The 27,611-nt window shown below is 32.5% G+C and overlaps 2 protein-coding genes across 4 annotated transcripts; one reads left to right on the top strand and one right to left on the bottom strand.

Annotated features, from left to right (window-relative positions):
* Positions 1-1,471: 1,471 nt before the first annotated feature.
* On the bottom strand, positions 1,472-27,611 carry LOC21388840. Its single transcript, XM_024172507.1, has 6 exons — positions 27,564-27,611; positions 26,499-26,635; positions 3,047-3,168; positions 2,590-2,725; positions 1,988-2,198; positions 1,472-1,821 (listed from the first exon to the last, which is right to left on the bottom strand). Exons 1-6 carry the CDS (start codon positions 27,609-27,611, stop codon positions 1,699-1,701), a joined length of 777 nt encoding a protein of 258 aa, XP_024028275.1. The 3' UTR covers positions 1,472-1,698.
* On the top strand, positions 9,780-26,808 carry LOC112093647 (MADS-box protein AGL42-like). 3 transcript variants are annotated; one of them, XM_024172503.1, is made up of 6 exons: positions 9,780-9,841; positions 10,080-10,137; positions 10,315-10,506; positions 15,124-15,211; positions 20,674-20,761; positions 26,561-26,808. In XM_024172503.1, the coding sequence occupies exons 3-5, from the start codon at positions 10,325-10,327 to the stop codon at positions 20,701-20,703; spliced, it is 300 nt and encodes a 99-aa protein (XP_024028271.1). In that variant the 5' UTR covers positions 9,780-9,841; positions 10,080-10,137; positions 10,315-10,324; the 3' UTR covers positions 20,704-20,761; positions 26,561-26,808. The 3 variants fall into 3 exon arrangements, with proteins under 3 accessions (XP_024028271.1, XP_024028270.1, XP_024028272.1); XM_024172502.1 differs by lacking the exon at positions 9,780-9,841 and having other exon boundaries at positions 9,926-10,137; XM_024172504.1 differs by lacking the exons at positions 9,780-9,841; positions 26,561-26,808 and adding an exon at positions 18,747-18,801 and having other exon boundaries at positions 9,926-10,137; positions 20,674-20,745.

The following is a 27,611-nucleotide window of genomic DNA, read 5'->3' on the forward strand; positions in this document are numbered from 1 at the left end:
AAAACAAAAATACACAATTAAATTAAAAAATAACTAAAATCTCAAGGACATAACTAATTTAAATGCACAAAAATTGGGAAAACAACTCTATTTCCTATAATTATCATGAGTCAAAAGAGGTAGTGGAATGATGTGCAATATGGTTCGTTGGACGGCTTTTCTATGCCTCTCAAGGAAGAGATGGAAAAAGATGACCGTGAAAGGATAGAGTGGATGAAAAACATGAAATTGTGAAAACGGGATTGGGACTTGGATACACATCTCATTTCTTGAAGGCTTAACATGGGAGGCAATTAGGGTTTGAAGACACAAGGGTGAACGTCTTCTCTGTACTGAGTGGCAAGATCGTCGTTTTTACGGGACATCTTGAAGTGTTCAAGAGCGATATGTTGAGCTAGCTATGGTTCTTGGCCATGAGGTAACAATTAGCCACGAGGTAACCATTGAGAAATGTTTATGTCATGTGGTTTCGCTATTTGTGTTTTATTTAGCCATTACAACAACAACACTTTGAAATTATTTTAACATTAAAAGTTTAGCTTTACAACTTCTGAAGTTTAATATTATGATAAAAAAAATAGATTTAATATTTCAAATAGCATTATGCATTAGAACACAAATAAAAATAAAATATAAAATGTCACTCACAATTTTTGCCACCAAATATGACAGTGACATTAATATTTACATTGGAAAAGGTCTTATACTTGATAACAAATTTAGCACTAAGTATAGCATATGCCAAGATCTATAAGACTTCTTAATCCAAACGGATTGAAGAGTACTTAAGCATTGAAGAACTTTATAGCTTTTTTTTTTTTTTTTTTTTTTTTTCAAATTTTCAGGAGTGTTCACATGGTGAATAAGATCAATGAAATCTTGACAAAATTTGTATACTTTCCCTTATGGACACAACAAAGAACGAATTTGACAGGAATTTACTTCCACGTTCGGGTCAATAAGCCTAATATTGTTGATGTTAAGGTGGAGGTATCAGTTCTCACTTCTCTCTTTCAATGTCATTGGAGAGAAAAAGTCGCTCAGTGTCTAGTACTTCGGAGGATGGAGTTAATGCGTTTGAGGTTCCATATGAAGTGTGAAAATATATTCATGCACGTACAATTTTAATCAACATAGTACCAATTATATAAAAAGCATCTATTAATTTTAATACTAGAGTAGTAATTCGCATCCAAAATTTAAAGTACTTTTCAAGAGATGATTCAATTCAAATTTCAAACTAATAGAACAAGAACGTATTAGTAATTGGGCAGCAAATGAGACACCAATATTAGACCCCAAAAAAAAAATGACATCCCTTCAACAAAATTACAAGTTTTGAGTTATCGAATTATCTTATTGGTCTAAGCTTTTCCGGGAACTAAAAAGGCTAGCTGGTGTAATACAGCCTAAGACTAGCTGTGAAAAAGCCTTAAACATGTTGTAATATAATGCAAGAATAATAAAGAGTTGTTACAACATGCAAAGATTCTTCTTTAGAAAGTTTCTGAGCAAAAGTATCACAATATGTAACAAGAATTGAGGGTGATGAATGGTGATCTGTGAGGCTTATATACCACTCGGTCAACAAAAACATATCAAATCAAGTATCTTATCAACGATGACAAAGTTGGGGGGAAAAAAGATAAAAGACAGATTATTAAAGTGAAATTCAATTCCAAACTCTGATTATAATAATCAAGCAAATGCTACATCTGATCGGAAAACATACTTGACGCCCTTACTAACATTCCGCGCTTCATGCAACATACATTTGTCCCCATGAATGTGCAGAAGAGCCATTCCTTCTGTCGGCACCACCTACAGATTTCATGTCACATGAATGGTATAATCAGAATCCGCAAATAGGACCATAAAACTAGAGCTAATCTAAAAGGGCAGAAGGAGCTTCCAAAAGTGATGTACAATGTAGAACACACAAAAGAAATGGACTAACAAAAAGAAAAACAAATGTAAGCAAATTCACCTCAGCTACAACACTATTCCTCGAGCCATAGAAGACCGTCTCTCCTCCTACTAGAGGCTCTGAAGAAGAGTCCTTGACGTTTTTTCTGTCGTTTTTACCTTTGGCCACACCCCCACTTAAATATATTAACAATGTGTAATGAGTGCGCTTACCGTCCTCGAGATGAACGCTTTCATCGATGTGCCTACCAAAGCGCTGACCAACCTTGTACCTGAAAATTCCTCACGTACAAAATGAATACAAATGTTATAGGTGTATGCAAGCTTAGTATGTGGATCGACCTTTCGAGCTGCTCTATTCATACATACATTACGAAAGCGCTAGCTTTGATATTAGATTAGAGAAAAATATGGTGAGTTCGAAGACTAGAAAAATGTAATTCTCTTGTCACATTTTTTTCTTAATTAATGTAACTGTCAAATTAATAATAAACCGCTAAAAATTTTGCGTATTTGTCTATCTTGTATATTATTGCTCTCGTTAATAAAGGATTAGTGCGCTTAATCCGTAGCAACAATAACATAATGGTAAAAAGGAGCAAAATTTCACAAAGGGTCAATCATAAAGTCCATAGTGTAAATCTTCCTAATCCAATGTAATACCTGTAGAATCGGATATTGGGATTCAAGCCAAAAGCAGATTTCCCACGAATTTTAATATCAGAAAACAATTGGCTAAGACCAGAAGCCCATATTGCATCCGCAAGAACAGGGTCGTTCACTGAGATTCGATCATTATCTTCTGAATCACTACCTTGCTAAAGTTTTTTTGAATATCTGACAAAAAAACCACTAGAAGGCTTACTCAGAAGACACATATTCTGATCCATAATGCACTAATATATGCCAACTTTTTGTAACCAAGTTTTTTTTTGCCATTAACAATGAATATATATGGATTCTCTTGTCTATCTAATGTAATACCTGTAGAATCGGATATTGGGATCCAGGCCAAAAGCTGATTTCCCACGAATTTTAATATCAGAAAACAATAGGCTAAGACAAGAAGCCCATGTTGCATCCGCAAGAACAGGGTCGTTCACTGAGATTCGATCATTATCTCTGTAAGCCTCGCCTTTTGCTGGCCCCAAACTCCCTTGGTGAGCAAAACCAAGAGATTCTGCAGCGTTCACGAATGCTTTTGATTCAGCTGATGACAGAAAATTTTCAACCTGAACATCTCTAACTAACAATTATTATAACATGGAAAAATTCAGCAACATATTACTGAATTCTGAGAAACTTAAATTCAACCAAATTATGTTCCTAAAAATGATCAAAATAATAAATTTGAAGAACTGATTTTTCGGTGTCTATATACTAAAGCCCATACCAAAAAAAAAAAGAAAAGAAAGAAAAAGAAAAAAACACGATTTTGTATATAATATGCATAAGCCTCGCCTTTTGAGCAAAACCAAGAGATTCTACAGCGTTCACGAATGCTTTTGATTCAGCTGATGACAGAAAATTTTCAACCTGAACCTCTAACTAACAATTATTATAACATGGAAAAATTCAGCAACACATTACGGTATTCTGAGAAACTAAATTCAACCAAATTATGTTCCTAAAAATTATCAAAATAATAAATTTGAAGAACTGATTTTTCGGTGTATATATACTAAAGCCCATACCAAAAAAAAAGAAATATGGAAATTTTTCGTCTGCTCTTTCAGTTCAATGGACTCTTGTCCAACATTTGGGCCTAGTTAGCCCACACTTGAGCCCAGCCCCCGTGTAAAACTAGATCTGATTGAGGCGGTGTCTTTGAGGCGGTGTCTTTAAGGCGAGTGATGTGGAGATTTTGTTTTGGTTTGATCGCAGGGCAATTTGATGTCGTATTGGGGAAAACAGCTTCTCCATCTCTCTTGCTCATTCGCTTCCTCTTCGCTCCGGTCTCTGCCATTACCAACTTGCTCTTTCCTTCGTCTGCTCTTTCAGTTCAATGGACCGTTGTCCGACATTTAGGCCTAGTTAGCCCACACTTGAGCCCAGCCCCCGTGTAAAACTAGATTTGAACAATAAGAGAAAATTTAGGTATTATGCCACAAACTCCACATAGTTAAGATTTGTACCATAATTTATTTACGTTAGATCTTCACCACTTTGTTTTTTTTTTCTTTTTTCTTTTTTTCTTTTTTACCTCATCTATCCTTTCTATATACTATGCCACATACTCCACACAGTTAAGATTTGTACCATAATTTATTTAATGTTAGAATCTCTACCACTTTGATTTATTTTTATTTTTTTTGTTTTTACCTCATCTATCCTTTTAACTGAAAACGTTTCTAAAAAAACTAGTTATTCACAAATATCTCAATGTTTTTTTTTTTTTCCTTTGCATATCATATTTCTGAAATTCGCCACAAAAGTGATATACACAAACCATACATTTGAGAGGGTCGTTATATGGTTTTCGGGTCTAGCTCATAGTCAGTTTGTAAATGTACGTTTTTACTTTTCATTTTAAATTTTCAATATAATTCAACAGTATATTATTTTTCTAATATATATTACAACACCAACATTAAAACCTCTAAGATTCACACCTATATCAATATAAATATTGTGATGGGTGGTTGAATGTGTTTGTTGGGACATAACATCGTATGGTGTTTAAATACCAACGACTTACCAAGGAGGTAGATCTTATACTTAAAAAAGAAAAAAAAAAAAAAAAAAAAAGTTTTTAAAAATGGGAGGTCTTGAAAATGTTTTTTTTTTTTTTTTTTTGCTTAATTGGGGGAGGAAAAAAAAAAAAAGCTTTTAAAGATGTGAAGTCTTGCAAATGATTATCTTTTTCTTGGGACTGAGTCAGATGCAGATGCGGTTGGCCTTTTGTTGATAGTAGCTGCGAGAGACAAACCACGTGTGGTGTTCAAAGGCTTAGCCCATATTTATTTTAACAACTCAAATTGTTATTTAGGATTTAAATCTTAATTCATGATTCAAATTGATGTTTAGGAGAAGAAAATTTAAGAACAATTCAAACTATTAACAATGGTTTAAGGACAACTCAAATTATTGAGTTCATAATTCATCTCCCACCTTTAAATTCTAACAATCCAAATTGGTCAACAGTTCAATAGTTTTAAATTCTATTTTTTCTCTCTCTTCAATTTTAATCTTAAAAATGTTATAACTTCTTCATTTTAATTTCGATTCATATGATTTTTTTAATGTGTTCATAATGGAGAGAGGAACAAATCACCACCTATATTGCATACTTTTTAATGTTATTTATAATGAGATTTTATAAGATTTGTTATAAAACTCTAACGATAATTTTCAACACTTTATCTAAACACAAGTCAGATTTTATTTTCAATTCAAATTATAATTTATTTACATATCCAAACAACAGTTCAGATCACAGTTTGAATCACCACAATTCAAATTCTACAATTCTAACTAAAAGTGTTCAAATATCTACAGTTTAAGTTGTTGAACCAGACAAGCCCTAAGCCTTTGGAGGTAACTATGATTGAAGATTCGAGAGTAAATGCTTTTGTAATAAGTAGAAAGACAATGAGTGCGTTTGGAACTCGTTTTAAAATGATTTTATTTTTTTTATGAAAATAGAAATGAAAACGTTTTCAATCTCAGACATAAATCATTTTTGACAATGCGTTTGATAGTTTTATCAAGATATTACTTTTAGTATAAAATAATCCATTAATGTGTCCCTCTCTACTTGAGATAGGAGAAAACAAAAATAAAAAATGAAAAATGACTAAAAGTTATTTTTCATTTCTCTCTCATTTTACACTAAACTAAACAATCATTTTCATTTCTTTTTTTGTCTTTAATTGGGCCAAACGCCGTTTCTCTCCCGTTTTCATTTTTTCTTTCTCAAAAAATGTAAAAAATAAAAACAAAAACAACTCCAAATACAACCAATAATTTTCACCGGATGTTTGAAGTGTTCAAAAGTGACGCTGAGCTAGCTACAATTCTTTACTGTGGGATAACCATTTTATATTTCTTTGATGTCACTCATATGTTTATTTTTTAATAAATTTGACACTAAATATAGTATATATTAAATTTTAGAATTTAGGTCATATTAATTGATATATATATATTTTTTTTCATTTAGTCATTACGATATGGAGCTCTTATTTATGAGCTTATAGAAAACAAAATGTTTAGTCCATAACTAATGTGAGGTTAAGGTAAAGAGTCAATAACCCAAAAAATCCTATAACTCATAACAATATATATATAATATGTATATGTATATGTATTATAAAGAAAACGTTCTTATGACGAATCACCCAAAGGGCATCTAGGTGATGAAACTAGCAAACGAAATCATCAAAGCCATTTAAAGAGGACCGAGTCAAAAGAAATAACGAAACCTTGTGAGACATGGTTTGTTGGCAGGTCTTCGTGAACCTTTGAAAAAAGATGGAAAGAGATGACGATCATGAAAATGATATAATAAATGATTGCTTAAAGTTAGAATGTATGAAGAATTTTGCTTATAGTTAAAAAAAAATATGGAAAGAATTTTGGTGTGGACATGACAATAATTTTACCTTGTTGTGTGAAAAGAATTGTCTATTTATTTTATTGTCGTTTTCAGGCGTTACCGTTGTCATTTTTTCAATTTTTGTTGCATTTAAAATTGATGTCATTTTTTGAATTTTTGGCTTCTTAAGTTACTGTTGTTTTCTCATTCTACATTGTTTTATTTAAACTTTAAAAGTACCTAATTTTTGCAAGATTTGTTACTCAAAACGGATTTTTGAGGTAGTTAAGCATTACAGAACAACTTCATGGATGAAATTAGATTAGAGAGAAATACAGTAAATCTAAGATGTAAGTTGTGTAACACTTTTGTAACATTCTTTTCACCATAGTGCATAACTCCCACTACTACAAATTTTGTTTGTATTTATTTTAAATTATTGCTCTCGTTAATGAAAATTTAGTTGCTTAATCCGCAACAACAATTACATAATACAAAAAAGGAGCAATATTTTCTTAAGGGCCAATCATCAAATCCAAGGTAAATCTTCCTAATCCAATGCAATACCCTATAAAATTGAACATTGGGGTTCAACCCAACATCAACTTTCCCCTGAATTTTAATATCATAAAATAATGGGAAAATGAGACAAATAACTCTTAGAATGTATGTATTTGTTACCTTTTACTTTTGATTAATATCTCTTTTAGTCAAATAATTATATTAGTCAAAATGGTAATAATTTAGAGTAAATGGTAAAAATTCAGGCTAATGCACTCTAAGAGTACGTTTAATTTGGTGAAATGACCATACAATGAAATGAAAATTCTTAGTTAGACAAAAAGACTTATGAACAACTTTTCTTATTGAATTGCTATTCCATCAAGTGGTTGAATAACAATTCTTGAAATGAATGAGTTGAATGACCATTTCATTTCAAAAATGAAATATTTAAAATTTTCTCCTCCTAAATTCTCCCTCCTAATGTTATAAAATTTACTTTAAATATCATTTTTCACCATCTCAATATTAATAAATAAGATAAAAACTTATACTATATATTATGTTCTATTTCAAGATTAACCAACATTGTCATTCCAATATTAATTCAAATGCTCAACTAAACAACGCAATTTAAATAAATCATTAATCTATTATCATTCTCCTTCTATTATTTTCATATTCTTATTCCTATTTCTACTTTATTTATACTATATTCCATCAAACCAAACGTATTCTAAGACAAGTTCAAACAATTTTATTCAAGCAAATTGATTAAGACCAGAAGCCCACATTGCATCTGAAAGCGCAGCTCACTATTTTTGTAAGCCTCACGTTTATCTGGACCCAAACTCTCTTGGCAAGCAAAACTAATAGATTCTGCAGCTTTGACAAATGCCTTTCTCGGCTGATGAGAGGAAATTTTGAACCCGAACACATCTAGAATGATCATAATATGAAAAGTTCAGCAACATATAACTTAATTTTGAGAAACTCTAAATACTCCCAAACTTTCATTTCCTCATCCGATTCCTTAAAACAAGCAAAATTCATGACACCATCACATCCCAGAGCATTTGTTCAAGCGACACTGAATTTGATGAACTGATGTTTCAGTGTATATATACACCAAGTAAATCACAAATAAAAGCTCCAATCAGGTATATAGTATGCATGTAAAAAAATATAATTAGAGAAGAAAATATGGGAGTGTTTCAGGTAAGATTCAAACTAAAAAATTCAACATGGAGAAGGGTTTGATATTATTATTAAGCCAACCTTGAAATCACGTAAACAATTACCTTTACAAGGATCATTCTTTAAAAAAATTAAAAGCAATTAGCCATTGGTTCTTAAACTTTGAGCATATTGACGTTTTAGTTCATGAACTTTCAATTTTGACATATTAGTCTCTAAATTTTTGTTTTATTGACAGTTTTGGTACTTAACACTAAAATTGAAGAATGATTTCTGAAATTAACAAAAATAATGATGTGTCCATTGCATGATAACTTAAGATTTTACAGAAATAATTGCGTTATATGGTAAATCTTCTATTTGTTAGTATTAAAACTTGTAGAAAACTAATATTTCGCATTTACTATAGTTTGTAAAATTTTCAATTATCATGCAACAAAGATGTAGTTATGTACGTTAAATTTGAAAAATCGTTCATTAATTTCAATTTTAAGGACCAAAATTGTGTAAAATAAAAAAATTCAGGAACTTATATATTAAAATTAAAAATTTATGGACCAAAATGTCACCTTACTTAAAATTCAAGTATCAACGCTAATAATCCTTTTTTATGATTTTAAAGCGGACTCCCCATTCATTAGATAAAGAAGATCACCAAGATTTCGTGATCCGCTGCCGAACTTATTCCAATTCAATGAGCATTCTTGATATTCAATATTATGCCAGTACCAGGAGTAAGCGCTAGAGCTTGTTTCCAATATTCGGCAGCTTGATCGAACCAAGCTTCCGCAATTTCAGAATCTCCTTGTCGAATGGCCTGTTCTCCCCGGTCAGAATAGGTAACCATGTGCTATGGCTCGAATCCGTAGTCAATCCTATTTCCGATAGGAACAGTTGACAATTGAATCCAATTTTTTTCATTATTTTCGTATCCGTACTATTACGTTCTTGACTCGAGATTATCGAAAAGTTTAAATTTATTTTTGTACTTTAGTTAAGTTAAAACTTTAATATATTAATATATAATATATAAATAAGTAAAAGTATATAAACTAAAAGTTTATATAAATATAAATTTAAGTTAAACGATAAGGCACCACACACAAATAAAAAAAGAAAACTAATAGCATAAAACTCATCAGTAACTCACAATTAAATAACACTCTATAAATTATGAGGTGCTTTCAAGCATTTTAATTGTTAAGGGCCCTAACAATTATATTACCTTCTTTGTTTATGTCTTTTTAAGTTTGGTATGACTTTTAAATATTAGGGCATGTAAAATATTAATTTTACCTCTTTAAAATCTTACAGGTGTTTTTTAAAGAAATTTGTCAAATGGATTAAATGCAACAGTTTTATAAGCTGAGGGAATTGATTATCCAAATTACAAATTGAAGAGATAATTTATTAAATCATGACAAGTTTAAGGATAAGTGTTCTAAAAATCCTAATTAAGCTAAGCATTGTTATTGACTTATTAGTGCTTTATTGCAGCATTTTTACGCTCACAAACCTCCAATTGTAGTTGGCATTACTTTATTATTTATTGTTTCCACACGCGCATAAAAGTTAAAAGAAAAATAGTACGAGCTGATGACCCGCCAAACCAGGTGAGCCACGTGACGAGGTCGATTCCCATTGGTCTAGAGTCCTTTCGTTTTGCTGACAACATCCTATGTACGTAGTTCTTCTTCCTCTTTCTGCAAATACAAACTCAGTTTTTTTTTTCTCTGATTTCTTTTTCTTGTTTTGGAAAAGAAATTTGATATCTTTTTCGGGGGGTTTTTTTTGGCTGTTTGGAGGATATTTTTAGCATATATAGAAAAAAAATTATGCCTGTAATGTACTTTTATTTTTGTGATATTTTTGGTCGTCACTGTTCTTACAAAATAGATCGTACGTCTTCTCTCCACAGAGCTCCATAGTTAAACTTCAAATCTGTCAACGCCAGAATCTTTCAAGTTTTCTTCTAGGTATTTTGATGGAAACCTTGTACACTCATTACATTTTCATACCAATTTTGTTTTTGTCAGATTTTTTCGTTATTTTATGCTGATTTTCCTTCTTAGAATTCTTGAATTTAGGGTTAAAGCTGTGAAATGAAACTTGAAGAAATAAAAAACCCCAATTTTCCTTTTGGTGTGTTGTAGGAGGGCAAAAATGGTGAGAGGGAAAATTCAGATGAGAAGGATCGAGAATGCCACAAACAGGCAAGTGACTTTCTCGAAGAGACGAAATGGGTTGTTGAAGAAGGCTCACGAGCTCTCGGTTCTCTGCGATGTCGAGGTTGCGGTGATCATCTTCTCTCAGAAAGGCAGGCTCTATGAGTTCTCAAGCACTGAGTATGTGTTCATTTTTTTTTTTTTTTTTGTTCTTTTTGAGGAATGATTCACGAAACCCATGTTTCTTTTTCGAGTACTTATATGTTTATTTGCTTCGTAATATGTAAACATTAACTTCGTACTATGAAAATTTTGTCCCATAAAAGAAACAAGTATATATAATTGCTATTTGCCGTTCTTGTTGTTTGCTATAAGGTATGGGTTAATGCACTGATCATGGTGGAGTCTAGTGTGTGTATATGTGTACATATACGTGTGTGTGTTTGTATCTGTAAATTTTGTTTGACGGGTACCTAGCTCTTCAATACCATGTAGATTCTGCAAAATGATCCTTGCCCATTTGCTTATATATAATATTTAGTTTTTCCCTTCTCTTCAAGTACTTGATAATATCACCAAAGCTAGTACTGCCTAGCTGTTGTGTTGTACCTGAAGATGCTTTTGGGTTGATCTTCTTGGAGAAATATCTTGATAGATTTTCTCTATTTCATTTCAAGTACTAATCACTTGATCTAATGCTTGTAAGATCATAAATCGGCTCGTCAAGTGCACCGTGTATCTATAGTTGCCCTTTGATCCTGGGGGACCTAGCCCTTGCTTCTAGTACTTATATAATTGCTAGTTTTCTTGGTGGCCATTTATATATATATATATATATATATATATCTGTGTGTGTGTGAAGGCGCGCCTTGGCACCGTGGTGGGAGCGCTTGTGTTTGTCCCCGGGGTCCAGGGTTCGAATTCCGGAAACAGCCTCTCCTTTGAGGGGTAAGATCGCGTACATATGGGATTGAGCTTTCCTCCGAGCCTGTCATAGTACGGGAGCCTCTTTGGCACTGGGGTCCGCCTTTTTATATATATATATGTGTGTTTATATATATGTATATATGCCCTACAAATGTTGCAATTACATCACGAATGACTATTATAAGTACTTGCTTAATACGAGTTTTATGATTGGAGATATTTCTTCTTTCAGTATCTAGACGTACGTACGTTTAAAAGTCATTGTTAATCTAGAAGGGGGTCTCCTGATAGGTCAAAAATTTGTACAAAAGGTGGTTTTTAACAAACATTGAATTCCGATCAATATATGTCGCTAATTAATTTTATAATATAAGATTTCTACTTGTTATTAGTTGTCTACGCTGTTCATATGGGAAGTGGCTGAGATTTTATGGAACTTTGGTTAACTTTCTGATTGCGATGCTTGTTAAAATGCCAATTAGAGTTTGTTATGTGGAGTCTATGTATGTTTCAGCTTTTGCTGACAACCCATCTGACGAAACTTATACCTCACTTAAAATGAAATATATATATATATATGCAAATCACATTACAAACTGTAAAATATATATGAGTTGCTTAGTTGTTAATTAGTACAGCCGAAGCTTATAAAAGTCGTCTTTATATGCAAGAGCAAGAGAAAGCTCCTGTGTATACTATCCTTGAAACGAACCTTTAATGAAAATACATGAAACTTGTTATGAGAATTATAGACTACTAAACTCTAGAAGTTTCTATACCCCAAAGCTCATACTTGCATGATCAACACCTTGGCCCCAAGATAGTTAGTTATGATCACAAAAAATCACACTGCAAAAACATTTTTTTTTTTTTTTTTTTTTTACTTTTACTTCTTCACTTATCATGGTTACTTGGAGCTTCATGTGCTTGAATTCGGAGCTATAACTGTGCAATGCATGGCCTCACATAACTTTTAATGGAACCAAGGAGTACTAAAACATCATTTAATTATCAACTTGTGACTTAGGGTCTTTCACGTTATATTGTGTATTATTATTTAAACAAAAAATGAGATAGTGGAGTCCACATGTCAAACTGTGAATGCAGAGAGTGACAAAGAGAGCGTCTTTTAGAGTGACAGAGAGTGATGCTAGCATCTCTCTGTACTCTTATAAGTGAATGCTATTTGGAGCATGGTTATATTTGGATCCCATTAGATTGGCCTTGTTTCTGTTGTCGGAGGAGTAACATCTAGATAGCATTTGTAACATGATACTAAAGATCTATTTAAACTCTATAGTGAGTTGTGTGTGTGTGAGAATAGAGCTCCGGGTTTACATGAAATGCTTTGGAAACGAAATAAATTATGCTTTCAGCATTAACTAATTATATATGTACTTTTAGGAATGTTCACCATACCATAATGAAAAGTAATAGGAAAATATATAAACGTAAAAAGCAAAGAAAAGAAATGAGAATCGGGATTATTGATTTCCTACCTAGCTTATTTATTCGGAAAAGGATTCTAAACAATAGTCTCTCTTTTTAGTGTTTACTAAAGTTTGAGATAGAAATCTTATCGATTCAATTAATAAAATTACCTTCTTTGTGATTGAATAATCATTGACTCGATAAAGGCCTATTACTAAGTTCACAATTATTCAAAGTAACCTAGATTAATAACTACCAAAGTGGAGTTAGGTTTGACATTCCTTGCATCATGTGTGCACCACTGAGTTCTTATTCCTGATTTTGTATGTATAGACATGTGTAGTTGCTAAGTTGGTATACTATTATTTCCTTTCCGTTCATTTGAAGTTGACATACCCTTAAAAGATTGAGTAAAGATCTATTCTTTTCAAATATATTCCGAGAAAGTAATATTAAATTAGATATTTTCCATGTAATTAGTTGTGGTTAAAAGGTTCATTTGGATCATGATGATTCACCTTCTTGACATATACATGTTAGAGATTCATGCTATTAGAAATAAAGTGGAAAACTTGTAACTAAGGACAATTATATCAATCTATTATGTATAGACATGTGTAGTTGCTACGTTGGTAAATTGAAACACTGCTCTTATTTCCTTTCTGTTCATTTGAAGTTAACACACCCTTAAACGATTGAGTAAAGATCTATCCTTTTGAAATATATTCTGAGAAAGTAATCTTTAATTAGATATTTTCCATGTAATTAGTTGTGGTTAAAAGGTTCATTTGGATCATGATGATTCACCTTCTTGACATATACATGTTAGAGATTCATGCTATTAGAAATAAAGTGGAAAACTTGTAACTAAGGACAATTATATCAATTTATTATGAATTTTCGTGATAAATATGTTTACTAATCTCTGACTATTACACTTGTCAGAGGGAAAATTTTAATTGTGTACCAACCTTATCCGTAAGCGTGTTAATTCGACGGACTATTGTCAGATTTAGTTTCTATTTTTGCAAGAATTAAGTTCGATTCTCCGCGAACTGTGAAAACCAAAGTCTCACTTAATCCACTTTTGTTAGATTTTAGATGTTAAATATCACGTCTTAGTTATATAAGGGGTTTTGTTGATGGCAAAATGGCAAAGCCAGTTTTTGAGGGATTGTGGTGGTTGGCTCCCTCTGTCCTCTTCGAAGAAATAAAAGAAAGCCCTAGTCTTAATCAAGAACTTAAACCAGCGCCAAAAAAAGGAAAAAAAAAGTGAAAAAAATAATAAGTTGTGCTATGTTGAAGAACTCTGGTGGAACTCTGACATTGGAAGAAGAAAAGGCTTGTGATTAACAGCTTTGAACTAGACTTCGTTTTCTTAGTTTTATTTGTTCTTAAACTAGAGTTTTATTTTCTCAGTTTGTTTGTATTTTATTTCCAGTTGCTTGTTGGTGTTTGTTAGTCTGTGCGTTGTTGTTTTTGTTTCTTCTTGGAAGTGATTTTGATTCTTTGTCTGGGGCTGCAGCTTTAGTTGTTGATATGTTGGAGTACTTGTTTTTCCTACTCCTCTTTTGTAGCTTATTTTCCTCTTTAATGAAGCTCATTTCAGCTAAGGGAAAAAAAAAGGAAGCTTTGAGTGAAAAATGCTTGAATTGATTAGGAAATAATATAGCATAAGGAACTTTCTTTTGGGAACTTTGTTTGAATTGATTAGATAACAAGCTGCTCATCACAAGAAAAGACTTGTGATGATGAAAAGATTGTGTGGGAACTTTCTTTGTCTCCCTCTGTCCTCTTCGAAGAAATAAAAGAAAGCCCTAGTCTTAATCAAATAATTTTCTCAATGATAAGTTTTGTTCTTATCTTAAGGAATTTGAATGTCATTTTAATATCATTGCTAACCAATGATTTAGGCAAACATAAAAGAAAGAGTTTAGAGAAAAGAATATAATTAGGGTAGAGAAATTTTTCCAATTCTAGAGACATAGAGATAGAACAGGAAAAGAGAAAGAGAATTCAAAAAAGGAATAAGAAATGAAACTATAAAACTCAATATTCATTAATCAATCATTTCTAGCATAATAGCGTGGTGCCTTACCGCAGTGCAGGCAAATTTGCGGTAACGGTCATGCTGGTGCTTCAAGATTCCAATGCATTGAATTGAAATTACAACTAATGTATTTGCGTAGATTTAAAATATCGAAAAGATAAACTTGACTAGTCCTAAATAGTCCTAAGAGATAATAATCATAACCATAAATTCAAAGTAATTAATTAAAACTTTTTAAAACTCTAATCCAGTTCTTCATCAACGGGCTACTACAATTAACAGCAACGTTGCTTTTTTTTTTTGTCTTTTAATATATTTCTGGTTATGAAGCATTGTATCAATAGTAAAATATTTGAACATCTTCATGTAATATGTTTTGGATGTTTCAGCATGCGAAAAATCATCGAACGATACCGTAAACAGCCAAAAGATCTTGAGCAAACTAACATGACTGAAGCCGATCAACAATACATGCAGGTTTGAAACTCCATATCTTGGAATATGATATTTCATCTCTCTGATTTTTATTCAAGCGTTGATACATGTATGCCACTTAAATACTGATTTTTGTGTTTGGTATGAGGGTTTAAATTAGGTTGGTTTTGATTTTAAAATCAGAACCATGATTCATGATTTGAACATGTGGTCCATACCCTTAAAAGATTGAGTAAAAATCTGTCATTTTCAAATATATTGCAAGAAAGTAATCCAAAATTAGATATTTTCATGTAATTAGTTGTAGTTAAAAGGTTCATTTGGATCATGATAATTCACCTTCTTGGCATATGCATGTTAGAGATTAATGCTATTGGAAGTAAAAGTGGAAAACTTGTAACTAAGGACAATTATATCTATCTATTATGTATAGACATGTGTAGTTGCTAAGTTGCTAAAGAGAAACACTGCCCTTATTTCCTTTCCGTTCATTTGAAGTTAACATACCCTTAAAAGATTGAGTAAAGATCTGTCCTTTTCAAATATATTCTGAGAAAGTAATCTTAAATTAGATATTTTCCATGTAATTAGTTGTAGTTAAAAGGTTCTTTTGGATCTTGATGATTCACCTTCTTGGCATATACATGTTAAAGATTCATGCTACTAGAAGTAAAAGTGGAAAACTTTTAACTAAGGACAATTATATCAATCTATTATGTATAGACATGTGTAGATGCTAAGTTGGTAAAGAGAAACACTACTCTTATTTTCTTTCCATTCATTTGAAGTTTACATACCCTTAAAAGATTGAGTAAAGATCTATTCTTTTCAAATATATTCCGAGAAAGTAATATTAAATTAGATATTTTCCATGTAATTAGTTGTGGTTAAAAGATTCATTTGGATCATGATGATTCACCTTCTTGGCATATACATGTTAGAGATTCATGCTATTTGAAGTAAAAGTGAAAAACTTGTAACTAAGGACAATTATATCAATCTATTATGTATAGACATGTGTAGTTGCTACGTTGGTAAATAGAAACACTGCTCTTATTTCCTTTCTGTTCATTTGAAGTTAACATACCCTTAAACGATTGAGTAAAGATCTATCCTTTTGAAATATATTCCGAGAAAGTAATCTTTAATTAGATATTTTCCATGTAATTAGTTGTGGTTAAAAGGTTCAATTGGATCATGATGATTCACCTTCTTGACATATACATGTTAGAGATTCATGCTATTAGAAATAAAAGTGAAAAACTTGTAACTAAGGACAATTATATCAATCTATTATGAATTTTCGTGATAAATATGTTTACTAATGTCTGACAATTACACTTGTCAGAGGGAAAATTTTAATTGTGTACCAACCTTATCGGTAAGCGTGTTAATTCGACGGACTATTGTCAGATTTAGTTTCTATTTTTGCAAGAATTAAGTTCGATTCTCCGCGAACTGTGAAAACCAAAGTCTCACTTAATCCACTTTTGTTATATTTTAGATGTTAAATATCACGTCTTAGTTATATAAGGGGTTTTGTTGATGGCAAAATGGCAAAGCCAGTTTTTGAGGGATTGTGGTGGTTGGCTCCCTCTGTCCTCTTCGAAGAAATAAAAGAAAGCCCTAGTCTTCATCAAAAACTTAAACCAGCGCCAAAAAAAGGAAAAAAAAAAGTGAAAAAAATAATAAGTTGTGCTATGTTGAAGAACTCTGGTGGAACTCTGACATTGGAAGAAGAAAAGGCTTGTGATTAACAGCTTTGAACTAGACTTTCGTTTTCTTAGTTTTATTTGTTCTTAAACTAGAGTTTTATTTTCTCAGTTTGTTTGTATTTTATTTCCAGTTGCTTGTTGGTGTTTGTTAGTCTGTGCGTTGTTGTTTTTGTTTCTTCTTGGAAGTGATTTTGATTCTTTGTCTGGGGCTGCAGCTTTAGTTGTTGATATGTTGGAGTACTTGTTTTTCCTACTCCTCTTTTGTAGCTTATTTTCCTCTTTAATGAAGCTCATTTCAGCTAAGGGGAAAAAAAAAGGAAGCTTTGAGTGAAAAATGCTTGAATTGATTAGGAAATAATATAGCATAAGGAACTTTCTTTTGGGAACTTTGTTTGAATTGATTAGATAACAAGCTGCTCATCACAAGAAAAGACTTGTGATGATGAAAAGATTGTGTGGGAACTTTCTTTGTCTCCTTTTGTTTTGTTTTTTGTCATTATTTTTATAGCTGCCTATAATGAACAACTTGTTTGATTGTTTGCTTTGCTACAATATGATTTTTAAAATGTCTAGTACTTTGAAACTATTGAGAAGATGGCATGACACTTTTGATTGTCGTGTGAATTATTTTGAGGATGCGGTGAAATTTCAAATGGAACGAGTTCTTGAAGTGAAAGGAATTATTCCTTTTTTTAAAAGGCTTTATTGAAAGAAGGGTGAAGAACGATAATTTGGAAGAGTTAATTTAGATAACGCCATTGACATCCTCAGAGAGTGCCAAATGTCCAAAATTTAGATGAAATGAGATGTTTCCATAGTTTGAGAGGAATGGAAGCTACAAATGCAAGTTCAAGGACTAAAGTGAGATTTTGGTCAAGTGGATGAATTTTTTTTAAAAATTTGTCCTTTATTCCTATTGTTCACTTTTTTATCCTTCCCTTTTTTATGCTTCAAATTTAGGCTAAAGTCTTAAGTTTGAGCAACTTTCTCAATGATTTCTTTTCTTTTGTTTTTGTTTCAACCCTCTCAAAGATACTTCATATATTCATTTCGTCTCAGTATTTGAGCAACTAGCTGGTTAAAAATTGAACACTATCTGCATGGCTAGTTTCATGCTCAATTATGAGAGTGTGCCTGTTCATGCTCAATTATCTAATCCTTGGTATAATATGTTCTAGTTTTCTTTTTCCTGATTTAGCCCTTCTATGCATTTTGTGTGCCGTATTTAAATATGAAACTAATATTGTGTTTGAATTGCAATGTTCATCACATTAAGTTCATAGATCTAATGCCTCGGACATATTCCTTTTATTTACCTTTTCTTGATAAAATTGAGATTATTAGACTTCTTGAACTTTGAAGATATTCACAATTTCCTTTAGATACGAGCCAACATATCCACACATGGAAAAGAATTGTATATATGAGAAACTTATATGGTTTGTCACAGTTTTGTACATGCTTATTATTTATGTTATTTCAAATAATTAGGTGTCATCATAATTTTTTATTTTATCTCTATTAATTGAATGACATTGTTTCTTTTTAGTGCAGTGGTATAAATAATATTTGTTACCATCTTGAGTGGTATTTTTAAGTCTCCCATTGTGTGTATATTCGATATTTGGTGTTAAAATGTGTTAAACTATGATTCATTTATCATCTAACATATAGTATAGAGAATGTGGGGCATGAGGGGTTATTAATTCTATACAATAGAGGCCACGTCGGTCTGGTTTTTGAATCAGTCTTATTTTCTACACATTTTATTTGAAAGTTTTATATTGATATATGCTTAAACGAAGAAAGAAGATATGACTACAAATCATTTTCTCTTTTAAACGACCCTTGTGGTCTTGCAGTGGAGTTGTTTCTTGCACTTGGAGTAAAACATTCGTGCATTGCACTATGGAAAAGGTAATCTGAAACATATTTTCGTTAGTTATCCTTTTATTTTCTTCTACGTAATGTACTATTGTATATTTCTCTTTAAAATTAGTGCAGCAGTCGTAGTTTTGCGTGAAGTTGATTAATACGTTATAACTTGTTAGTCTGTGGCCTTACTGCTAATTGGTAGTAAGTTGTGTATCCTCTATGTTTTTGCAATACGTCTATAATTATATGAAACTGCATATGTAACGTTACTATTGCAGCATCTCCAATCTTAAATTAGTGTGTTAATGTCAAATTTTCGTATTTGAGTAGAAAAAATCACTTTCCGATGCAATTTTATTTTTATGCTAAATTATTAAATTTGACATATGGTATCTTCCGCATATGCCAAATTTTTGTACTTGATTGTTAGTTGGAAATTTTAACAATTTCAACACCAGAATTTTCAAATTAATTTAAAATTAAAAGTTTATTTTTACAACTTTCAAAACTTTACTGATTATGAGAAAATGTAGGTTTAGCATTTGAAATAGCATTACGCACTAAAATATAAATAAAAATAACATATTAAGCATTTAATTTTCAGCCTTTTGATGCCAAATATGTTGTTGATATAGCATTTAGATTGAAGATGGTCTAAATTAACTAATTGGAAACTATCTGGGCACTATTGATCTATTACCATATTGTTAAACATGGACAATCAAGGAATTTTCTCAATGATAAGTTTTGTTCTTATCATTGAGAAAATGTAGATTATGAGAAAATGAAGCTATAATTTTCTTGATTATGATAAAATGTAGATTTAGCATTTGAAATAACATTATGCACTAAAGTATGAATAAAAATAACATATCAAGCATTTAATTTTTAGTTTTTTTGATGCCAAACATGTCGTTGAGAATAGCATTTAGATTGAAGATGGTCTAAAATAACTAATTGGAAACTATCTGGGCACTATTGATCTATTACCATATTGTTAAACATGGACAATCAAGGAATTTTCTCAATGATAAGATTTGTTCTTACCATTAAGAAAATGTAGATTATGAGAAAATTAAGTTATAATTTTCTCGATTATGATAAAATGTAGATTTAGCATTTGAAATAGCATTATGCACTATAGTATGAATAAAAATAGCATATCAAGCATTTAATTTTTAGTTTTTTTGATGCCAAACATGTCGTTGAGAATAGCATTTAGATTGAAGATGGTCTAAAATAACTAATTGGAAACTATCTAAGCACTATTGATCTAAAACCATATTGTTAGACATGGACAATCAGATAATTTTCTCAATGATAAGTTTTGTTCTTATCTTAAGGAATTTGAATGTCTTTTTAATATCATTGCTAACCAATGATTTAGGCAAACATAAAAGATAGAGTTTAGAGAAAAGAATATAATTAGGGTAGAGAAATTTATCCAATTCTAGAGACATAGAGATAGAACAGGAAAAGAGAAAGAGAATTCAAAAAAGGAATAAGAAATGAAACTATAAAACTCAATATTCATTAATCAATCATTTCTAGCATAATAGCGTGGTGCCTTACCGCAGTGCAGGCAAATTTGCGGTAACGGTCATGCTGGTGCTTCAAGATTCCAATGCATTGAATTGAAATTACAACTAATGTATTTGCGTAAATTTAAAATATCAAAAAGATAAACTTGACTAGTCCTAAATAGTCCTAAGAGATAATCATAACCTTAAATTCAATGTAATTAATTAAAACTTTTTAAAACTCTAATCCAGTTCTTCATCAACGGGCTACTACAATTAACAGTAGCGTTGCTTCTTTTTTTTTTTTTTCTTTTAATATATTTCTGGTAATAAAGCATTGTATCAATAGTAAAATGTTTGAACATGCTCATGTAATATGTTTTGGATGTTTCAGCATGCGAAAAATCATCGAACGATACCGTAGACAGCCAAAAGATCATGAGCAAACTAACATGACTGAAGCCGATCAACAATACATGCAGGTTAGAAACTCCATATCTTGGAATATGATATTTCATCTCTCTGATTTTTATTCAAGCGTTGATACATGTATGCTACTTAAATATTAATTTTTGTGTTTGGTATGAGGGTTTAAATTAGCGTGGTTTTGATTTTAGAATCAGAACCATGATTCATGATTTGAACATGTGGTCCAAACCATGATTTTGGAACCGGGATTAAAATTAGGGGTTTGAACCATCCAAAACCAAGAGGGAGGGTGGTTTTATTTTTTGGGATGATTTTGATTTAAAACTGTTGGAAAATCGGAACTGTTTTTGGAAACCATCTGTGTAAAGCTGTAAATTAGCTAATTAGCTGTCAATCTTTGTATTTTAGGAAAGTATATGTCAGAAGTTATTTTCTTCCCTAGAATTAGCTATATTCCTTAAATCAGTGATTGCTTTCCTGATTCGAAGGGTGTGTACATGCTTTGTAAATCATTTAAATAGGTGATCAATGAAAGAAAGAATTATTCCCTGAAAAACTCACTTTTCAAGTTGGTATCAGAGCGTAGGCGGATTGCTTGCGGAAATCAGTCTTCTTCTTCCTTTCATTCGATCCTCTTCTTTTTTTTTTTTTCCCTGGGTATCAGAGCTCGGGGAAGACGATTGGCAGTGCTAGGATGATCAATGGTCTCTACTATTTCGAGGATAATCTACCTAGTAATAAAATTGCTCAAGGACTTAGTAGTATTAGTTCTATTTCTGTTCATGATCAAATAATAGTTTGGCATTGCAGATTGGGCCATCCTAGTTTTTCTTATTTGAAACATTTGTTTCCAGCATTGTTTAAAAGGGTTAATCCTTTATCATTTCAATGTGAAAGCTGTTTATTGGCAAAGAGCCAACGAAAACCTTATATTAAAAAAACTTATCAAGCTTCAAAACCATTTTATCTCTTTCATAGCGATGTTTGGGGACCCTCAAAGATAACCACTGTTTCAGGAAAAAAATGGTTTGTAACCTTTATAGACGACCACACTCGTCTTTGCTGGGTGTATTTAATGCGGGAAAAATCAGAAGTTGAAATTTTTTTTAAAGATTTTTACACAATGATTGAAAATCAATTTCAAACAAAAATCAGCATTTTGAGATCTGATAATGGAACGGAATATTTTAGTAAAGTCTTGGAAACTTTTTTAAAGGAAAATGGTATTTTACATCAATCAACATGTTCAGATACTCCTGAGCAAAACGGAATAGCTGAACGCAAAAATAAACATTTGTTAGAAGTAGCCCGGGCTATGATGTTTTACATGAATATTCCAAAATACTTATGGGGGGATGCCATACTCATTGCATCATATCTAATCAACAGGATGCCCACAAAAGTTTTGCAGTACACTACACCACTGAAGGTTTTTAAAAAGGTATTTCCAGATTCTCGGATTAATTCTGAATTACCTTTAAAAATATTTGGTTGCACTGCATATGTTCACCTTCCAAAAAGGTCACGGTCTAAGTTAGACCCAAGGACAGAAAAATGTGTTTTTGTAGGATATACTCCTAATAAAAAGGGCTACAAGTGTTTTAATCCCCTTACAAAACGTTTTTACACAACCATGGATGTCTCTTTTTTGGAAAATACCCCATATTTTACCAAAAATTTACTTCAGGGGGAGAACTTAGTTGAACCAAATTTTTGGGAAGTTGCTGAACCCTTACCTAATCCGATCCTTGATATCTCTTTCAAATCAATGGAAAAAGAAAAAGAAAATAAGGATAAACCCACTGCATCCGAACCTAATTTCATTAATCTGTCGGAAAAAGAAATACTACGAATGGAAAAAAATCGCAGCAATCTTGAGCCTGTGGTTTATGCAAGGAAGAATGTCCCTGGAAGAAGTAAAGACCAATTAATGATCCTAACACATGGTCAAACGGAAGTCCTGGGTGATGGTCTTCCAAGTGTCTCAGGTAATTCTTCTTCCATTCCTACTCATTCTTTGCCATTACTCTCTAATTCTGATTCTGAAATTTCTGCACCCGAACCTTGTTTAGAATTAGCCTCAGTAATTCCTACAGAGGCCCGTGACACTGATCTTCCAATTGCCCTTAGAAAAGGAACCCGCACATGCACTAAGCATCCTATTGCCAAATATATTTCCTACAATATAGGATATACTCCTAATAAAAAGGGCTACAAGTGTTTTAATCCCCTTACAAAACGTTTTTACACAACCATGGATGTCTCTTTTTTGGAAAATACCCCATATTTTACCAAAAATTTACTTATGGGGGAGAACTTAGTTGAACCAAATTTTTGGGAAGTTGCTGAACCCTTACCTAATCTGATCCTTGATATCTCTTTCAAATCAATGGAAAAAGAAAAAGAAAATAAGGATAAACCCACTGCATCCGAACCTAATTTCATTGATCTGTCGGAAAAAGAAATACTACGAATGGAAAAAAATCGCAGCAATCTTGAGCCTGTGGTTTATGCAAGGAAGAATGTCCCTGGAAGAAGTAAAGACCAATTAATGATCCTAACACATGGTCAAACGGAAGTCCTGGGTGATGGTCTTCCAAGTGTCTCAGGTAATTCTTCTTCCATTCCTACTCATTCTTTGCCATTACTCTCTAATTCTGATTCTGAAATTTCTGCACCCGAACCTTGTTTAGAATTAGCCCCAGTAATTCCTACACAGGCCCGTGACACTGATCTTCCAATTGCCCTTAGAAAAGGAACCCGCACATGCACTAAGCATCCTATTGCCAAATATATTTCCTACAATAATCTCTCTGACAGGTATAGAGCATTCACTACAAATATTTCAAACCTTGTTGTGCCTAGAAGCATTCAGGAAGCACTAAATGAACCAAGTTGGAAATCGGCAGTGTTTGAAGAAATGGATGCCTTGAGAAAATATGATACTTGGGAGATAGTAGAATTGCCGAGAGAAAAAAAGGTTGTTGGGTGTAAATGGGTCTTTACAATAAAGAGTAAGGCTGATGGAAGTATTGAGAGATATAAAGCTAGGTTTTTGGCAAAAGGTTTCACTCAAACCTATGGGATAGACTACCAAGAAACCTTTGCCCCGGTAGCTAAAATTAACTCAATCAGAGTTTTGTTGTCCCTTGCAGTAAATTCTAATTGGCCTTTACATCAATTGGATGTTAAAAATGCCTTCCTTAATGGAGACCTAGAGGAGGAAGTGTTCATGAGCCTGCCACCAGGTTTCGAAGAAAGTTTTGGAGCTGGAAAGGTGTGTAAACTGAAGAAGTCCTTATATGGACTCAAGCAGTCCCCTAGAGCTTGGTTTGAGCGCTTTGGCAAGGTGATAAAGCGGTATGAATACACTCAAAGTCAAGCTGATCACACTATGTTCTACAAACATTCAAAGGAAGGGAAAGTGACCATCTTAATTGTGTATGTAGATGATATAGTGCTAACTGGAGATGATTACAGTGAACTAGAGAAGTTAAAAGGAAGACTCGCTGAAGAATTTGAGATCAAGGACATTGGGGCGTTAAAATACTTTCTTGGAATGGAGTTTGCTAGGTCCAAAGGAGGTATTTTTGTAAATCAGCGTAAGTATGTGCTTGATCTACTTAATGAGACGGGTATGTTAGGTTGCAAGCCTGCTGAAACGTCAATAGAGCCTAATGTAAAACTACAGCCTGCAAAAACAGAGAATGTGAAGGACAGAGAGTGTTATCAGAGACTCGTTGGGAGATTGATTTACTTATCTCATACACGCCCGGACATAGCATTCTCGGTGAGCATGGTTAGTCAGTTTATGCATTCACCTGGATCGGAACATTTTGAAGCTGTTTACAAGATTCTAAGGTATCTAAAGGGGACACTAGGTAGAGGCCTTCTGTTCAAGTCACGAGGACATCTACTAATTGAAGTCTATATTGATGCAGATTGGGCTGGAAGCATAGTGGGCCGAAGGTCTATCTCGGGGTACTGCTCATTCGTGGGTGGTAACTTGGTTACATGACAAAGCAAAAAACAGAACGTGGTTGCTAGAAGTAGTGTGGAGGCTGAGTTTAGAGCTGTGGCACATGGCATCTGTGAGATTATGTGGATAAGAAGATTGCTAGAGGAGCTAAAGGCGTTGGGGTCATCTCCTATGAAGTTGTATTGTGACAACAAGGCTGCAATTTCAATTGCCTATAATCTAGTTTTCCATGACCGCACGAAACATGTAGAAGTGGATAAGCATTTCATTAAGGAAAAGATAGATAACGGTTTGATGTGTATGACCTATATTCCTACCGAGGAACAAGTGGCAGACGTCTTTACCAAGGGCTATACAAAAAACAGTTTGACCTTCTAATTGGCAAGCTGGCTATGGAAGATATCTTTAGACCAGCTTGAGGGGGAGTGTTGGAAAATCGGAACTGTTTTTGGAAACAATCTGTGTAAAGCTGTAAATTAGCTAATTAGCTGTCAATCTTTGTATTTTAGGAAAGTATATGTCAGAAGTTATTTCCTTCCTTAGAATTAGCTATATTCCTTAAATCAGTGATTGCTTTCCTGATTCGAAGGGTGTGTACATGCTTTGTAAATCATTTAAATAGGTGATCAATGAAAGAAAGAATTATTCCCTGAAAAACTCACTTTTCAAGTAAAACATCACATCAGGATCCAGACTTTAAACTAGAACCATCCAAACTAAATACTGACTTTCAAGAACCATTTTTTACTTTTTGCAAACAAACAAAGGTTGGAATCAGAATCATGAACTCCGGTTTTAAAACCCTCATACCAAACGCAACCTTAATATTTCACTATTTCAGAATCATCTATATATTGTATAACTAGTCGTGACGACGTGAGAATAAAGTATTTTGTAATTTATAACTCGCATGCAATCAAATACTTTCTTTGCTCTTGAGGATCGTAAGGAGTACATGGCTAGCTATGTTTCATTGAACTACAATGATCAGACTGTAACAAAATTTATAACAATCAAATGCTATCTGAATCACTACCTTGCTAACGTTTTTCTGAATATCTGACAAAAATACCACTAGAAGGCTTACTCTGAAGACACATATTCTGATCCATAATGCAACTAATATATGCCAACTTTTTGTAACCAAGTTTGTTTTGTAACCAAGTTTGTTTTTGCCGCTAACAATGAATATATATGGATTCTCTTGTCTATCTTGTATATTATAGCTCTCGTTATTAAAGGATTAGTGCGCTTAACCCGTAACAAGAATTACATAATGGTAAAAAGAAGCAAAATTTCACAAAGGGTCAATCATAAAATCCATAGTGTAAATCTTCCGAATCCAATGTAATACCTGTAGAATCGGATATTGGGATTCAAGCCAAAAGCAGATTTCCCACGAATTTTAATATCAGAAAACAATAGGCTAAGACCAGAAGCCCATATTGCATCCGCCAGAACTGGGGCGTTCACGGAGATTCGATCACTATCTCTGTAAGCCTCGCCTTTTGCTGGCCCCAAACTCCCTTGGTGAGCAAAACCAAGGGATTCTAGCGTTCATGAATGCTTTTGATTCAGCTGATGACAGAAAATTTTCAACCTGAACGTCTCTAGCTAACAATTATTATAACATGGAAAAATTCAACAACATATTAATGAATTCTGAGAAGGAAAATTCAACAAAATTATGTTCCTAAAAATGATCAAAATAATAAATTTGAAGAACTGATTTTTCGGTGTATATATACTAAAGCCCATACCAAAAAAAAAAAGAAATATGGAAATTTTGAGATAATGGATGAGATTCATACTGTGAAAAGATCGGTGTCTTTGAGGCGAGTGATGTGGAGATTTTGTTTTGGTTTGATCGCAGGGCAATTTGATGTCGTTTTGGGGAAAACAGCTTCTCCTTCTCTCTTGCCCATTCGCTTCCTCTTCGCTCCAGTCTCTGCCATTACCAACTTGCTCTTTCCTAGTTAGCCCACACTTGAGCCCAGCCCCCGTGTAAAACTAGATCTGAACAATAAGAGAAAATTTAGGTATTATGCCACAAACTCCACATAGTTAAGATTTGTACCATAATTTATTTAAGTTAGATCTTCACCACTTTGTTTTTTGTTTTTTTCTTTTTTCTTTCTTTTTTACCTCATCTATCCTTTCTATATACTATGCCACATACTCCATACAGTTAAGATTTGTACCATAATTTATTTAATGTTAGAATCTCTATCACTTTGATTTATTTTCTGTTTTTTTGTTTTTACCTCATCTATCCTTTTAACTGAAAACGTTTCTAAGAAAACTAGTTATTCACAAATATCTCAAAGTTTTTTTTTTGTTTGTTTGTAAATGTATGCTTTTATTTTTCATTTTAAATTATCAATATAATTCAAAAGTATATTATTTTTCTCATGTAGATTACAACACCAACATTAAAACCTTTAAGATTCACACCAATATCAATGGTTTAAGGATAACTCAAATTGTTAAGTTTAGAATTTATCTCCCGCCCTTAAATTCTAACAATTCGAATTGGTCAACAGTTAAATAGTTACATATTCTACTTTTTCTCTCTCTTCAATTTCAATCTTAAAAGTGTCATAACTTCATTTTAATTCCGATTCATATGATTTTTTTAATGTGTTCATAATGAAGAGAGGAACAAATCACCACCCATATTGCATATTTTTTAATGTTATTTATAATGAGATTTTATAAGATTTGTTATAAAACTCTAATGATAGTTTTCAACACTTTATCCAAACACAGTTCGGATTTTATTCCCAATTCAAATTACAATATATTTGCATATCCTATAAGGCTTGACTGGTAGCTAAAGGATACACGCAAAAAGAGGAAATTGACTACGAGGAAACCTTTTCGCCTGTAGCCATGCTTAAGTCCATCTGCATTCTCTTATCCAT

This window comes from Morus notabilis, unplaced genomic scaffold (genome assembly GCF_000414095.1).
Source record: "Morus notabilis unplaced genomic scaffold, ASM41409v2 Scaffold575, whole genome shotgun sequence".
NCBI classification, from domain to species: domain Eukaryota; kingdom Viridiplantae; phylum Streptophyta; class Magnoliopsida; order Rosales; family Moraceae; genus Morus; species Morus notabilis.

Coding starts and splice junctions, on each gene's coding strand:
- LOC112093647 (XM_024172503.1), top strand. CDS start 10,325: ATGGTGAGAGGGAAAATTCAGATGAGAAGGATCGAGAATGCCACAAAC. Junction 10,507..15,123: donor TATGAGTTCTCAAGCACTGA/GTATGTGTTCAT, acceptor TGGATGTTTCAG/CATGCGAAAAATCATCGAAC. Junction 15,212..20,673: donor CCGATCAACAATACATGCAG/GTTTGAAACTCC, acceptor TGGATGTTTCAG/CATGCGAAAAATCATCGAAC.
- LOC21388840 (XM_024172507.1), bottom strand. CDS start 27,611: ATGGATAAGAGAATGCAGATGGACTTAAGCATGGCTACAGGCGAAAAG. Junction 26,636..27,563: donor GCATGGCTACAGGCGAAAAG/GTTTCCTCGTAG, acceptor TGGTAATGGCAG/AGACTGGAGCGAAGAGGAAG. Junction 2,726..3,046: donor AAAAGGCGAGGCTTACAGAG/ATAATGATCGAA, acceptor GTGATTCAGAAG/ATAATGATCGAATCTCAGTG.